The sequence below is a fragment of the Pezoporus occidentalis genome, unplaced genomic scaffold (assembly GCF_034315485.1).
Source record: "Pezoporus occidentalis ecotype Australia unplaced genomic scaffold, CSIRO_AGI_Poc_V1 ctg280, whole genome shotgun sequence".
Lineage (NCBI taxonomy): Eukaryota > Metazoa > Chordata > Aves > Psittaciformes > Psittacidae > Pezoporus > Pezoporus occidentalis.
Genome location: NW_026914719.1, coordinates 1,215,482 through 1,231,442, shown reverse-complemented (window position 1 = coordinate 1,231,442; position 15,961 = coordinate 1,215,482). Strand labels below are relative to the sequence as shown.

Here is a 15,961-nt window from a genome sequence, read left to right as displayed (position 1 = left end):
GCTCTGCTCCAGCTGGAGTGATATGGGCGAGAAGGAAGCTCAACATGAAAAGGACATGGAGCTGTTGGAACAAGTCCAGAGGAGGCCATGAGGATGAGCAGGGGACTGGAGCACCACCTGTATGGAGACAGGCTGAGAAAGTTGGGGCTGTTCAGCCTGGAGAAGAGAAGCTGTGTGGAGACCTCACAGCAGCTTCCAGTGTCTGAAGGGGGCTACAAGGATGCTGGGGAGGGACTCTTCATTAGGGACTGCAGTGATAGGACAAGGGGTGATGGGTTCAAACTGAAACAGGGGAAGTTTAGATTGGATCTAAGGAGGAAGCTCTTTACTGTGAGGGTGGTGAGGCACTGGAATGGGTTGCCCAGGGAGGTTGTGAATGCTCCATCCCTGGCAGTGTTCAAGGCCAGGTTGGACAGAGCCTTGGGTGAGATGGTTTAATGTGAGGTGTCCCTGGCCATGGCAGGGGGGTTGGAACTGGATGATCTTAAGGCCCTTTCCAACCCAAACTATTCTATTCTGTTCCATTCTATTCTAATCTAATTTATTCCATTCTATTCTATTCCATTCTAGTCCAGGGGAAGGGAAGCCGAATACCCCTGGCCACTGCTCCCTCCTCCATGCCTCTCCTCCGAAGCACAGCCCTGGAGCTTCAACTGGCCTGGAGCTGTTGGAGCTGACGGTGAGGGTGCGCATAGCCCTGCTCAGTGCCACAGCACCAACACGCTCGAGTTCAGGCAGGGCTTGGGGTCTGCCATGGTCAGCAAGGCCATGTCCTTTGCCATGAGCTGCCGTGACCACCCAGCAGGACACACATCCCCCTCAGACCCAGGCACTCACGTGTCCAGTTGCTGACGTTCCCTGCAGGTGTGTGGTAGGACCCCGCCACGGATGCCACCTCCAGCAGATGCTTGCTTCCAGGGGCCAGCCCGGTGAAGGTGAAGCTGTGGGTGTCCCTCCCAAGCGAGGTGCTGGCTGCCGCGGTGCCCAGCCCAGCGCGGTACAGGGTCAGTGCGTACCCATCCCGGCCCCCCGCCGCGGCTCCCCAGGATGCGCTCAGCCTGTCGGGGTGCCCTGTGCTCAGCAAGCGCACGGCGGCCGGCGGCAGCGGGCCTGGGGGAGACACCAAACCTGATGTTAGGGATTGGAGACCGTGCAGAAGGAAACAGACTCTTGATGGGACGTTGTGCCATGGGGCAGATGCTTCCTGAGGGCTGGGACTCAGGTGCCCTCAGCACACTCCTCCTCCTCACTTTTCCCTTTCCTGTCCCATCCCACCTCACCTTTGATGCTGCTCCCTCACATGCCAACCCTTTGTCCAGGTCACCCTCAAGCCCATAGCCAAGCTGAAGTGCCTTTGCCACCACTGTGTGCACATGCATCCTTCAGCACCCAGCTAGTGTGGGCAGAGCTGGCACAATGTCTGTTCTCTGTCTGGTCCTGAAGTCTTTCTGGATGAGGTGCTGGACTAGTCCATTTCCAGAGCAGAGAGCTGCTCTCCTGGAGAGCTGTGGACCAGCCTCTTGTATTACACTGATTTTCATTAACCTTTATGGTGGTGTGGTTTCTACCTGTTGGAGGAGACTCAGTGAGTGCATGAGTGCTCCTATATACATGAAGATGGGGCATCATGGGCAGGGGATGTCCCTGCATGGGCACAGCTGGGGAAACCTACATGTCACCAGCATGTCCTTGTAGTGACAAGGGGTAATGGGTTAAAACTTAAACAGGGGAAGTTTAGATTGGATCTAAGGAGGAAATTCTTTCCTGTTAGGGTGCTGAGGCACTGGAATGGGTTGCCCAGGGAAGGTGTGAATGCTCCATCCCTGGCAGTGTTCAAGGCCAGGTTGGACAGCCTTGGGTGAGATGGTTTAGTGTGAGGTGTCCCTGCCCATGGCAGGGGGGTTGGAACTGGATGATCTTAAGGTCTTTTCCAACCCAAACTATTCTGATTCTATGTACCTGTGCAGGACTATAGGCAAACATCCGTGTGCTGATGAGAGGAAGATTGTGCTCTTGCACTGACTGCTGTGCCTTGAACCCACGCACACATCTGTGCACATCTCCAAACCCATCGGGTCCCCACAAACCTCCCACCCCTGTGCAGGGGATGCTCCTCCAGGCACTCACGTGTCCAGCCACTGACGCTGGGGGCCGTTGCCTGGTATGGTCCAGCCGTGGCGCTGGCCTCCAGGGAGTACTCATAGCCTGGGGCCAGCCCGGTGAAGGTGAAGCTGTGGGTGTCCCTCCCAAGCGAGGTGCTGGCTGCCGCGGTGCCCAGCCCAGCGCGGTACAGGGTCAGTGCGTACCCATCCCGGCCCCCCGCTGCGGCTCCCCAGGATGCGCTCAGCTTGTCGGGGTGCCCTGTGCTCAGCAAGCGCACGGCGGCCGGTGGCAGCGGGCCTGGGGAGGAGACACAGGTCAGTGCCAGGATGCAGGTCTGGGCGGAGGGAAAGGAGATGCTGCACATCTGAGCCTATGGATGGCTACCAGGGACACGGGCGGTCATGCCACAGGGTTGTGCAGAGCCTCCCCAGCTGGGCACAAGTACCAGGCACTCGGGCATGTGGGAGAAGAAGGCAGGATTTGGCTGCTCTAGTGTGGCCTCTGATTTAAACAAGGAAGGGGGAGAGCTGGTGGAGACTGCAAGGAGAGCATCATACTCACGTGTGCAGTGGGTGCGGTTGGGGGTGCTGGTGTGGAAGGGTCCAGCTGTGGCCCTCACTGCCACGCTGTAGTGGGTACCAGAGCTCAAGTTCCTGAAGATGTGACTCCTGGCACCCGCACCCAGCACCATGTGCCCAACGTGACTGCTGGAGGCTGTGTCATAGACATCCACCACGTAGCCTTCTGCTCCTCGCCCCGCTGCTGCCCAGGACGCCTGCAGTGAGGAGGCAGAGGGGCTGCGCAGGGTGAGGTTGGCAGGAGCCAAGGGATCTGGAAAGCAACAGGGAGAGAGTCAGCCCCTGCGTGCCCCCACTCACTGCGCTGTGAGCTGATCTAGAGATCCTCCAGAGAGGAGCATGGGGACAAATGGGCTCTGAGTGCAATATCTCCAGGGTTTGGAGCTGGAAATGGCAAGGGAGATACCCAGAGCCTTTGGGGTGGGTGGGGAGGATTTGCTCTGTGCTGGGGAAGGAGTGAGGGCAGGGAGCAGAAAGGTGGCACAGCTATGCAGAAGCTCGTGGCACAGCAGGGAGGGTTTGGGATGGGGAAGGTGGCGGCGGATGCTCTGCAAAGCTCAGATGGAAGCTCTGTGTCTCAGTGGGATGCTGTGTCCAACCCAGCCCATCAGACTCACGTGTCCATTGGGTGACATTGGTGGAGGAGGCTTCAGATGAGCCTTTCATGGCAATGACCTGCACAGCAAACCTGCTGCCTGCCTCCAAGTGAGTCCAGGTGATGTTCTGGGCATCTGGACCCAAGGTCTGGACCCGATCCCTGCTCTGGGTGCTGAGGCCGTACAGAATAACGCGGTAGCGGTCCCTCCTGCCAGGGGGCTTGTTCCAGCCTGTGTAAAGCTCTGAGGAGCTGCCTAGGCTGATAAGGCTCAAGTTTGTAGGTGCAGCAGGGACTGTGAGGAAAGACAGACACAGGAGTTAGAGAAAGAGCCAGTTCTGAACAGGCAGCCACCTCCTGCCTTCCGCAGGCAGGCAGCACAACCGGCCAGCAAACACTGCTGCCCTCCTCTCGCTGGGTGCCAACACTGATCCCCATCCCATTCTGGAGCTCCTGGAGTACTCCCACCCAAAATCACCCATGGGGGCTATGGATGCTCACCTGTGCAGCCAGTGACATTCTTTGTGGGGGAGTGGTAAGGTCCAGCTACTGCCCAGATCCTAACAAGGTAGCATGTTCCCGGCTCCAGCTGCTCCAGGGTGACATTAGTGCTGTCCTTCCCAGTTTCCAGGTTCCTTGCTGGTGCAGAAGAGCCTTCCTTGTGCACACTGAGCTCGTATCCATCCCTCTGCCCAGAAGGGGTCTCCCAGTGCACAGCCAGAGCCCAGGCAGCGCTGACAGGGCTCGCCGACAGGGAAGGAGGAGGTAAGGGCACTGTGGGAGAGAAAGCATTACAGGATGCTCAGGGCTGACTGGCTTGGGAACGAAGCTGGGAGCTGCAGGACGGTCAGCATCGAACACGCTAAGACACAGCTCTTGGTTCCCAGTCCCCCACCCGATCAGAGCCAGGCTGGGCACCAGGGATGGGTGCAGAAGAGCCGCGTTCCTACCAGTGTAACCGACGGCAGTCTGAGAGGAGGTGCGATGAGGCCCAGCCTGAGAAATGATCTCCACGCGGTACCGGGAGCCCGGCACCAGCCCCTCCAGGTCAAGCTGGGTGACTCCACGGGGGACAGACACGTTCCTGATGATGGACAGGGACTCAGCCACCGAGAGCTGCACCCAGTGGTCTCTGCCACCACCGCCAGACTCCACCCAGCTCACATGGAGCTCCTGGGGTCTCTGGCCAGGCTGCAGGCTCACGTTAGCCAGAGAGAGTGGATCTAGGGGGAAACACAGCACAGAGACCCATCAGATGGAGGAGGTGAGCAATGGAAGCAGCCCAGGACACAGCCTGCACCTCCGCACAGGGCTAAAGCAGAAGCTGACTGCCACGTCCTGGGGACTTGCAAGTTGCCCGTGCACATTCCCAAGGTGCTGGTAGCAGATGTGTGCTGTGCTGAAAGCCCTCAGCTCCGCAGTGGGCTGTTGTGCTCCATGGACAGGGAGCAGCAAGCCCATATGGGTCTCTATGGCTCTTCTCTCACATCCTTCTCCCACCAGTCCCAGGCTGGCCTGGGGATCACAAATGGCCTAGGCAGAAGGTTCTGCTTGGCTGGGGAAAGCCTGATCTGGGGAAGGTCTTTTGGGACCCATAAGCAGTCACACTACACCTAACTCATGCCATCTGCTCTGATTCCCAGTGGCAGGAAGCATGCAGGTCTCACCCGAGCCCTCCCTCCATCCAGACACATCCATGTCACTGTGGGGTTTGCAGGCAGCGCCAGGATGCACCGTCCCCACAAGGGGCTGGGGACACTTGTCACTCACATGTCCACTCAGTGGCGAAGTGTGAGGAGGATCTGTAGGGGCCAGCGAGGCTGGTCACCTTCAGGAAGTACTGAATGCCAGGGGACAGCCCCAGGAACGTGAAATTGTGGGTGTCTGGCCCCACCGTGATGTTCCTCTGCACTGGAAAGCTCTTGCTGTAGAGCTGCAGGTGGAACCGGTCCACATCGCCAGCAGCCTTGTCCCAGAAGGCAGAGAGTCCCAGCGGGCGTCGAGTGTTGGTGAGGGTCACACCGGCCGGAGCCAGGGGGTCTGGGAGAGAAGAGACACCCAAGGCGGTGAGAAGCGGTTGTGGTGTGGAGCAGGGACCCCACACGCTTGCCCTGGGCACCTCCACCGCCTGTCCCCGGTGGGCTCAGGTCAGAATTAGCCCTGGCACACGTCAAACCCCAGAGCAGCTCGAGCTTCTGCTGCACGACAGACATGGGAGCAGGTCCCCACCTTCCCTGCTCAGTGATGGGCTCCTCCTGCACTGCAGACCCTTCTAATTCCAACCTAAATGTGCCTCTGCTTCTCCTTCTGCTCTTTGCATGTCTGTGTATCCCTGCCCCCCTATACGTGGTCCACACTCTGCCTTGCTTCCATGCCATGAGCTTCCCGCTGTCATTGGGTGCATTCTGCAGTAGGATTGAGGCAGGGGCATCACTCTCACATGTCCAGTCTGTGGCTGATCGCACAGGGGATCTGTAAGGTCCGGCCATAGCAGCCATCTCCAGTGTGTACTGCCGCCCGGGGACCAGCTCCTCAAAGGTGACGTTTCTCCACTCCTTCCCCAGCTCCATGCTCCTGACCCGCTCCTGGGACTTGGTTTCCCAGAGGGTGCCTGTGTAGCCGGTGCTGCCGGCGGGCGCTGCTCGCCAGGAGGCTTGCAGGGAGGTGCTGCGGCCCTGGTTGCTGAGGCTCAGCTGCTGCAGCGGCAAAGGATCTAGGAAAGGGAAGGCCTAGGGTCAGAGCAGCACCCAGCCGGGGTCACCCGGCAGATGTGCAGCCCCAGATGTGCAGGAGACCCTGCCCTGGTGAAACCCACAGCAAAGCTTTGGCCGCTGCCACCCCATCAGCCTGGCAGGGACTGGGACAGCCCAGAGCTCAGACTGGCATGGCAAGAGAGGGCTGCTTTGGTGCTGAAGGTGCTGGGATGGTCTGGGCAAGGTGGAGAGGTGGCTCAAGGCAGTGGCACGCTGGGGCAGCCCAAGGGAGGAGGAGGAAGAGGGCAGCAGGCTCTGCTGACCCTTGAGCTGGGTGACGGGGATACAGACCAGGGTCAGACACATCCACCTCGGCTTTCCTCCTGAGCTTTTCACCCTTTTAATGCATGAAGCTGCAGAAGAGCCACGCTAGCACATCCCTGAGGCACAACACCACTGGAAGGGCAAGATCTAGTGGGAATCCCGGGGCTGGCTGCGGAGAGGGCTGCGGCACTCACATGTCCAGTTGGTGATGCGCTGGGGCGAGGATGTGTAGGGGCCAGCCACGGTGCTGACCTCAAAGGCGTAGAGAGTCCCAGGGCTGAGGCCCTCGTAGGTGAAGTTGGTGGCACCTCTGAGCAGCGAGCTGTTCTTCATGGGGTCCTCCATGGTGCTGAGGGCCAGCACGTAACCCTCTCCCGTTGCCTCCTCCCAGCTGGCTAGCAAGCTGTGAGGGCTCTCCTGGCTGGACAGACTCACACCAGACGGTGGTAGCGGCTCTGCAGAGAACAAGGATGGGGTCACGCCATGGGGCAGAGCAGCAGGCAGCCAGATTGCTCCCAGTGGTCCCCCCACCAAACACAGGCAGCCAGGGCTGCAGGAAGAGCCTTTCACTGCCCCCAGCGCCAGGGACTGGGCGAGTGCCTCCCCACGCTGTTTAAGCTCCATCCCTTCCTTCCTGGCACGGCCCCTCTGCGGCAGCACCAAGTGTGGCTCCACAAGACCCCAGGAGGGACCGGGCTGCAGGTTCTGCTGCTCTGACCCACTTGGGAGCAGGTACCACTGCCCTGCCCAGCCCCACCTCTGCCCCTCCTCATCCTCCCCCTGGGCATCAGCCCCTGTCTCCGTCAGGCAGCAGAAATGGCCTCAAAGGACACTCAGGTTTTCTGCTTACGTGTCCAGGCTGCTGCGCTGCGCGCTGATGCCCGGTAAGGCCCAGCCACCACTGTCACCTGGACAGAGTACTGCTTCCCGGGGCTCAGCCCATGGAAGGTGACATGACCGCTGTCCCCGCCGACAGAGATGTTCCTTGCTGGAGCACCGTCCTCTCCCTCCCGCAGCGTCACCAGGTAGAAGTCCCTCTCTCCTGCTGGGGTGCTCCAGCGAGCCTGCAGGGAGCTCTGCTCCTCCGCACTGCTCAGGGTCACGTTGCCAGGGCTCAGCGGGTCTGGAAGGGAACAGCATTGTGTGCGTCAGGGTTATGGGGTGCCCCGGACCCCACGCACACCCCTAAGCCGCATCCCCTGCTTCCTCATTCCTAGGGTTACATCCACGCGTACGCATCCTTCTGGAGCCCTGCTCCCTCGCACAACCGCTCCTGCTCCAGACAAAGCTGGCAGCGCTGCTGGGAAATTCCTCACGCTCCCCCTCGTCTCCATTCGCATCCTGCCACGAGCGTGCTGACATTCCCGGGAGCCGGCCAGGGCTGGCTCCTGGCTCCGTGCCCCTGGCACCGGGGAGTTGCGCTGGGTCTGGCAGGTCAGAGCCGCAGGCAGCAGCCGTGGGACTGAGTCAGAGTCACTTCACAGCGGAACCCAGGCAGGGTGTGGAGCTCTGAACCCCCCGTGTCAGCACCGAGCAGGATCCAGCTCCACAGGCCAGCAGGAGAGCAGGAAAGAGCTGGAGAGTGGTCATGGACCAGCATCACCGCCCAGGGCAAGCCACCAGCACAACGGTGCTGAGCTTGGCACTTCCATAACGTGCTGCTCCTCACTAGAGAGTGCCAACGCTCCCCTGGCATTCAGCATGAACTTGCTCTATCCAGGAGGCTTTGTTTGCCTTCTCCATTTCCTCTCTTGGTTCTCCGGGGAACATCTGGGAGAGCAAGCCCAGGGACAGTGCTGTTTGCAGTGCTATGGGCACGGTGTTGGCAGCAAACCAGAAAGCTCCAGCTCAAACCAGCTGAACTGCTATCCCCTTGCCCTATTTTCTCTGCTGCCCTTGAACAGCCCTGAGGCCAAGCTGCACCAAACACCAATGGGATCTGCTGCCTTTCCATCCTCCTCCTCAGGGAGAGCCCACAGGCTGACCCCAGTGCATCCCAGCCAGAAGCACCACCGATGTCATCCCCCATTCCTGGGCATCACACTCACATGTCCATGCGGTGGCATTGGGCCCTGGCACAGTGTAGGGCCCAGCCGTGACGCTGAGCCCCAGCCAGTACTGGGTGCCAGGCTGGAGGTGCTGGAAGGTGTAGCTGGTGAGGCCCCTCCTGGCAGACAGGGTCGTGGTCACCGTGCGGGTGAGGAGGTTGTGGAGCACGAGGTGCAGCCATGCGGCCCCCGCAGCACCCATCCAGGAGGCGACGAGGCTGGTGCTGGAGCCCGGGCTGAGCCTCAGCTGCGTGGGGATGGAGGGAGCTGAGGGGAAAGACAGGAGGCAGCGAGGTTCAGCATGGAGCCTCCCGGGACCCTCCTCTCTCCCCAGGGTCTCCTATGCCCATGGCTGCTCTCTGTGGGGCTGGCAGGGCTCTGCTGGAGCGTGTCCCTCCTATGGCCCTTCCCAGGCAGGCTGGGGGGCTCCTGGGTCCCTCCGTGCTCCGTCAGGCTGCAGAGCTGGTGGCAGCCTGGGTAACGCAGCATTTCTGCAGCTCCCACCAGCCAAGACCTTGTGCCAGGATGCCCAGACTGCCCTTTTCCTATGGGGACATGGAGCACACAAACCCAGGCTGCGGGTCCTGCACGCTGGGCTCACAGCAAGGATGTGAAGAACTGCCCATCCTACCCAAACTCCCTATCCCAAGCCTGGAGACCTCTCTGCCAGCCCAGCACAGCTGGAATCTGTCCTGCACCCCTGCTGCCAAACCCTATCTCCCACCCCTTCCCTCTCTGCAGGCACACCTGTAACTCCCTACCTGTCCAGTGGTGGATGCTGGTGCTCGCCTGGTTCGATCCAGCCAGGGTGCTGACCTTCAAGGCGTACTCGCTGCCAGGCAGCAACCCGTCAAACAGGAACGTGGAGGCACTTGGTGAGATGGACGCGTTTCTCACCAGCGTCTGGGAGTCGCTGTGGTACAGGGCGAGGTGGTACCCGTCTCGATGCCCGTGGCCATGCGCCCAGGAGGCGAGCAGCAGGGCAGAGCTCCCACCACTGCTCAGGCTCAGGTTGCGGACAGGTGAAGGACCTGCATTGACACGGCACGGATGGTGCTGGCTGTTTTGGTGGTGGCTGACCTGCCAATGCCCCAAGCACAGCCCCATCGCCTACAGGAAACCTGGGGAGGGGCTTGGGACAAGGGATGTAGGGACAGGCCAAGGGGAATGGCTTTAACCTGCCAGAGGGGAGACTGAGCTGAGCTCTTAGGCAGAAGCTCTTCCCTGTGAGGGTGCTGAGGCGCTGGCACAGGGTGCCCAGAGAAGCTGTGGCTGCCCCATCCCTGGCAGTGTTCAAGGCCAGGTTGGACACAGGGGCTTGGAGCAAGCTGCTCCAGTGGAAGGGGTCCCTGCCCGTGGTAGGGGTTGGAGCTGGAGGAGCTTTACGGTCCTTGTTCTAGACCTCTAGGCATGGCATTCTCTACCCCTCAGCTCTCTGCAATCCACATCAGAAGCTGGTCCATCATCAGCTCTCCTTTTGTAGGTTTTCTACCTTCACCTGCACTGATTTACTCAAGGCTCCTCACCTGAGCCGTGGACTCACCAGCCTTGCCTCCTTACCTCAGCCCTTGGCATCAGCCAGGGATGGTGTAGAGCAAGGCTTGGTAAGGTAGCCAGTAACTGACAGAGTTGTGCCAAAAATCACGGAGCAGATGCTCTTTCCTTGTAACTCTTTCTGCCCCTCTGGGCATCACATTTTCCACCCCTCAGCTCTCTGCAGTCTACATCATCAGTTGATCCATCAGTAGCTATATTATTCCAGAAAATTCGGTATAAACCCTGCAGGGATGCAACCCTCCCTCCACATGGATGATGGAATGACCCTTGGGGCTCTGGGGACCAGGGAAGGGCCCTAAGCCTTGTGGAAGTGAATAAAAGCCCAACACCCTGACCTGGACTTCACACCCTCCAAACCACCGGTAGGAGCATTGAAACCCCTTGGACCCTGCAGGCCCTGCGGAGCCCTTACTTGTCTGTGCTGTGACTGTCTGGCTGGTGGTCTCCATGCAGGCAAGCGTGGCTGTCACCTCAACCTTGTAGCGCGTGCCAGGGGTCAGCCCATGGAACCAGAAGCTGGTGATGTTGGGTCCAGCAGATCCGTTCTGCAGCAGTGAGCCTGAGCCCAAGGGGGAGAGGGCGAGCGAGTATCCCTCGGCACCCACCTCCGGCTCATCCCAGGACAGAAGGATGGAGTCTGGTCGGCTCTGGTCACTCACGCTGAGGTTCAGGAGGGTCCCTGCAGGGGCAATGCCAAAACCCTTAGCAGGGAGCTGTGGTGCTGCTGGGTGGCCAAGCTGCAGGACCAGGCTCCCTAGCCCACCCCTCTCACTGCACACCCTGACACAGGGCACCGCCATGGGCACTGCCCCACTTCCATCAGGCCCCCTAACCCCAAGGGCTCTGAGTGGCCTTTGGAAAACACAAGAAGGTTCAGAAACCCCCCCATGGACTGGGGTCAAAGGCACTACGTGAGATGCTGCTAAGCATAGAACATCTCCTCCTTTGGAGAAAGTCCAGAAGGCTTCAGGCCATCACATGCTTTGTCCAGAAAGCCCTGGTTTATAGCAGAAACCAACTGCCTCTGCACGGGCTCTGACAGAGGACAGCGTAAAGGCTGCTTTGGAGTGATCCAGGCACAGAGCCCCCACTGTCCTGCCCAGTGCACGGATGACACGGAAAGAGCAGGACACTGCATGCATGGAAGAAAAGTGGGGTGAGATTTGCACCCCCTTGCTGAGGTGTGTCCTTGCCTCAGCCTTGCTGCAGCAAGCACGCTGCGGCCACAGGGCTGATGCTGTGGCATCCAGATGGGAGAGCGTCTGGGGCCAAGGAAGTGGCGTCCAGGGCTTGGCCTAATTGCTGGGTCACTGGCCAGCTCGGCTGTTGAATCCTTGCCCTTTGAGTTGCTCTGGAACCACCTCCACAAACAGGAGCCAGACAGAGCCTGTCAGGAGCAAGCTGGCAACGTGTCCCTGTGCCTCCATTAGCAGACTGCGTGTGTTTGCCGTCCCAGCCTTGCTGTGGACGATGAGCTCTCTATTGCATTGAGCCTTTGGGAAACACCACAACAGCTCTAGTGCTAATAAGACATTTGTGTAATAATTAGCACTGAAGGTGCATGATGTGGAACACGTTGTAACAGGCTCACATGCGATCTGGCACAGCAAAAAAAGCTTTAGACAAGCACAGCTATTGCCCCAGAGGACTGCCCAGGGGCTGCCTTTACACAGCCAAAGAGGAGCAGCACGGGGTGAGCCCCAGGGCCAGGGGCACCTTTGGGACTGCTCTGGGGTTGTGTGTGGCCTTCCCACAGAGCCAGACAGGTTTGGAGCTGCACACAACTTGTGTTCCATGCACTGGAGCCTGCTGCCATTCTGAGCGCTTCACTCAGCCGATGAGTGGAATTGGGGCACACCTTGTCTGCCTGGGAAAAGCCTCAGTGCCATCCCTGAGCAGTGCAGATGCAGATTTAGGAGCAGCCTGCTCAGGAATGGTTATGTGAATGGAGCTGGGTGTCCATGGGCTTGGGGCAGCAGGGACCCAGCTGCAGGGGCTCACTGGGCACAGGGCATGGTTGATCCCCTGAAGACAGCCAGGAGGGTTGGGCCCGGCATGGAGTTCAAACAGGGATGTGTTATCACTTTTATCTCTTACCTCACGAAGGGACGAGTTCTCCACCCATGTTTGTCTGCTGCTCTTGGCTTCCCACTAGACTGCACTGCCTACCTCCAGCCACCTCCACCTCTGCAGCACAAATGTACTCATCTCTGAAATGGACCAGAGGCATCCTCCAGCCCCGAGGCCCCGGATCACCGCACTGCTCATAGATAAGCCCTGCTAACCACATCTCAGGCAGCCACAACCAGGTACACCCCATGCCCTGCCTGGTGCCTGCGGATCCTCTGGGAGGGTTTGCAGCAGCAGGGCCAGTGCCATGCGGCTGTGCTGCTCCCCAGCCAGCTCAGCACAGCCATGGGGTACGATCCTGCCCAGGCAGCTGCAGGGGCTCCATGCAGGGGCTCAGCTGCTGCTGAGCCCACTTAATGCTCCCTGGGAAGGAGCGAGGCCTGTCTGTCACACTCCTCCCCATAAGGCTGGTTGCTGGAGAAGGATGGGGCTGAGTCCTTCCCTTTCTCAGGCCATGATCTGCAGCCTGCAGTTAGGCTAAAGCATTTACGAAGCTACTCAACTCCAAGAGTCCTGGTCCAGCACCCGTCTCACTGCACCAAGGCCACCCTCTTCAGCCTGAGAACCCCTTTGCTTTGACTTACCCCTATCACTGTGTGCAGCCTGGTCCTCCAGCCCTGCCCGTGCTGTCCGGTTGCATCCCTCGCCCTGGGGATTGAAGGTGTCAAGTGAGAGAGGGATGGGATGAGGTGGGCTGGGATGAGAGCAGCGCCTGGGAGAGGTGCAGGGTCCCATCCCACCACAGCATCTGCGACCCTCTGGGGGCTGTGACACCTTTTCCCAGGGGAGCTCAGGCCCATGTCGCACTCCCCTGGCCAAGGCAGGGACACACTCAGCAGACATGGCTTGTGGGCTGCCCTGGCCTTTTGCATGGATCCTGGCACTGCCGAAACCAAGATGGGGCCATGCCCACCGGGGAAGACACCCCAGTGAAACAGCCAGTGCACAGGGGGACCAGCTGGGGAAGGAGGGAGCTCCAGACAGGCCCTGGCAAGCTCATTCCCTCAACAGGCACCACACCTTCCCACGGTCATGGGGAGGATGGAGGGACCCCAAACCTCAGCCTGCCACCCCCCCATGCTGCGGAGCAAGAGCTTGGCCTGAGAGCTCCAGAGCACCCAGCACCCTTCACACCGCAGTGGGTGCTGAGCACTCACAGGACGCCGGTTTCCCCCCAGTCTGCTTGCAGCAGGGTGTGCCCTGCTTTAGGTTGCATCCAGTTCCCTCCACATTAAAGGAAATATCTCTGCCCACTCCCTATCCCACAACAAGCCCCAGAAGAGAGATCATCTTTAGTTCTTTCCCCCTTGGCTCTGCTGGCTGACTCACTGCTGGCTCCCCCACAGACCGTGGTGCGGAGGAAGGCGAAGGGGCTCTGGACCCCTGGGAACAGCAGCCAGCCAATTCCTGGTGTGAGGAGCTGTGCAGCCATGGCAGCAGTAACACGCTCCCATCCCAGGCACTGGGCACGGCGCTGGAGGGGGAAGTGGAGGAAAGAGCCAGCTCCTAATTGCAAACGTTGCTAATTTGGTTCAGCTGCAGAGCCGGAGCGGCAGCCCAGGAAGATGCCGTCATTCCTCAGCGGGGTAGGACTATGCAAAGCCCCTGCCACCAGCGAGCTCGGAGCCAAGAGCCTGCATGGACAAGTGGGGGATTGAAGAGAGAAGAGCTTACCTCTGCCAGGGTTCCCAGGAGCCGTGGCACCCACAGGACAAGCAGCGGCAGCAGTGGTGGCCTCATTGGGACTGGGGTGGCTGCAGATGAGAGGGATGACAAGTTTGGGGGGGGGGGGGGAGGTAGCTTCTTAGCAGTGGCTGTCACCAGCCAGCCCCTTCTCCCATGCAGCGAGGGGCTGCATCCCCGCATGCTTCCCGAGTGCGGGTGCCAGGATGAGCTCAGTGGGGCCCGCGGTGCACATCAGCCCCGCCAGCGGTCCTCGGGTGCGGGGCTGGGAGAGGCGCAGGGGGTGCGTGTGCCCCGCGCTGTGTGCATTTGCTATTGTCCCCTTGGGTCCGTGTCCCTCTGCGGTGGCTCTGAAGCTGTCCCTGTGCCAGCGTGTGCGTGCTGCGGCCCCAGAGCTGCCTGCCGGGGGGCTCGGAGCGGGGGCTCTGCCTGCGGCTGGGGCTCTGCAGGACCGGAGCCCGCTCTGGCCATCGGCGGGAGCTCCGCTGAGTTGTGGGAGTCGGTGCCGAGAGGGGAGGAGACCGGACAGGGCGGATGGCGGCTCGGAGCGGGAGGGGAGTGCCCAAACCAGCCCCCAGCGACGGGCGGAGGGGCGGAGCGCAGCCTCCGGCAATGCGCTGGGGATGCTGGAGCAGCGCTGGGTGCGGAGCGCTGCGCACCTTGCTGCTGTCTGTGCGCCTGTGTGCTCTGCTCGTGCACCCTTTAGCCCCGTGTGCACGGGGTGCCGATGGGGAGCGGGAGGTGCGGTCACGCTGGGTGCGATGCCCGCGGCACAGGGGTGGGCAGAGGGGAGCTGGGGAAGCGCACATCCCACGGGCGCAACGATGCCTGGAGCGTGCTTTGCCCACGGGAGGGGCTGGCTGGCTCTGAGCAGCGTCCTGGCTGCTCGTGGGTGTTATAGGAGCTGCTGTGTGCGGTACAGCCGAGGAGGGAGCAGGCTGTGCCCCCTGAGGGGCCTGCACTGTGCAGCGCGTGGCAGGGTGCCAGCTCTGATTCAGGGTAGAGATGCCATTGGCTTCACATCAGCGCCGGAGATCTGGGGCAGTGCTGGAAGAGGTTCAGTGATGCATCTATCCCGGAAGCCAGAGCAGCCTGTGTGGCCATGGGAGTCTGTCCCAGTAGCCAGCACAGCCACCAACAATAAGCAGGCTATTCAGGCTCTGCCTGCTGCTGTAAGCCACAGAGCTGTCAGGGTGGACGCAAGCCCCAGCTGGCCCCAGGACAGCAGATTCCCTCCTACAAAACAGAGGTTTGTCAAGGTGGGACCTGTGGCAGAGCAGCCCCAGTGCCTGAGCAAAGACATAGGGAGGCCCCAGCCCCGTGCTGAGGGGCACACAAGGGCCCTGGTTTAGGACTCATCTCCAACCCCAGATGGGGAGCAAGCTGAGCCTGCCACCGTGCTGCCCCAGTGCTCCTGCATGAGAATGGGTTGGAGGACGCCTCTGCACCGTGCCTGCTGCCCACCGCGACGGGACTGACCTCTGAGCATGGAGCCAGAAGTGACCCAGCAGCTTTCCCAGTCTCCACACACTGCTGGCACCCTGGCCATGGGGATGTGCCCGTACCAGCCCCACTGTGCTCCCTGAGCTCAGGGTGTTTGAGCTGTGCCTGCAGTGGAAACAGCCCAAAGTGCTGGTGGGAGCCAAACCCAGGCCCCGTCCCTGGCGCCACACGGCTCAGCCACCTCCCAGACTGGACAGAAGAAGCTGCTCATTATGTGCCGGCGCTGCCCTCCCCACGGCCACCCCGGTGACACGGTGCCACCACAGGTACGGACGCACAGAGAGCTCGCCTTCAACTGGGGATGCCAGAGCTCCCCTCTGGTCCCCCCGACAGCGAAGCCTCCGCCTGTGCCAGACCCAAAAACAACTGCAGAAGGTTTCTCCACCCAGCAGCTGGAACCAGGCCTGGAAACTCAGGGGCTGCCGAGTCATCACATTCTCCATAAAGCAGCAAAGGCTACTGCAAGGAGCAGGGGGATGGGGGACACGCAGCCGGCCATGAGCTGTGCAGCAAAGCCACTGCCTCCTGGAAAGGGGAGAACCTCAGGCTGGGTGATTGTCTTTGCCCCCGGGCCCCAGTGGAATCACCCAGCCTGCAGCAGAGATGGGAAAGGGGACCTCTGGCAGTGTGCCCATCGCTGTGGTGTCAGGTCTTGCTCATGCTGAGGGACAGTAGATGCAGTGTAGTGGCAAAGGTTCCAGGCAGTCCTCCTGGCAGTGCCAACCTCAGACCAGAGCAAGGTCCACC

General features: G+C 60.6%; 1 protein-coding gene across 5 annotated transcripts in view; it reads right to left on the bottom strand.

Moving 5' to 3' along the window:
- The window catches only part of LOC134167252 (receptor-type tyrosine-protein phosphatase V-like), a 32,269-nt gene extending 18,037 nt beyond the window's left edge, over window positions 1-14,232 (bottom strand). For 3 of the 5 annotated variants that reach the window (XM_062625703.1, XM_062625704.1, XM_062625705.1), the window contains exons 1-15: window positions 13,703-14,224; window positions 12,613-12,676; window positions 10,311-10,577; window positions 9,103-9,372; window positions 8,342-8,608; window positions 7,144-7,416; window positions 6,488-6,748; window positions 5,717-5,989; window positions 5,047-5,316; window positions 4,227-4,499; window positions 3,778-4,050; window positions 3,299-3,571; window positions 2,665-2,934; window positions 2,128-2,400; window positions 838-1,110 (exon numbers count right to left, since the gene is read on the bottom strand). In XM_062625703.1, the coding sequence (XP_062481687.1) occupies window positions 838-1,110; window positions 2,128-2,400; window positions 2,665-2,934; window positions 3,299-3,571; window positions 3,778-4,050; window positions 4,227-4,499; window positions 5,047-5,316; window positions 5,717-5,989; window positions 6,488-6,748; window positions 7,144-7,416; window positions 8,342-8,608; window positions 9,103-9,372; window positions 10,311-10,577; window positions 12,613-12,676; window positions 13,703-13,894 (3,772 nt within the window). In that variant the 5' untranslated portion in view covers window positions 13,895-14,224. Of the gene's footprint in view, window positions 1-837; window positions 1,111-2,127; window positions 2,401-2,664; window positions 2,935-3,298; window positions 3,572-3,777; window positions 4,051-4,226; window positions 4,500-5,046; window positions 5,317-5,716; window positions 5,990-6,487; window positions 6,749-7,143; window positions 7,417-8,341; window positions 8,609-9,102; window positions 9,373-10,310; window positions 10,578-12,612; window positions 12,677-13,702 lie in introns of all 5 variants that reach the window. The other 2 variants (XR_009966142.1, XM_062625706.1) reach the window with 2 other exon arrangements.
- Window positions 14,233-15,961: the final 1,729 nt, after the last annotated feature.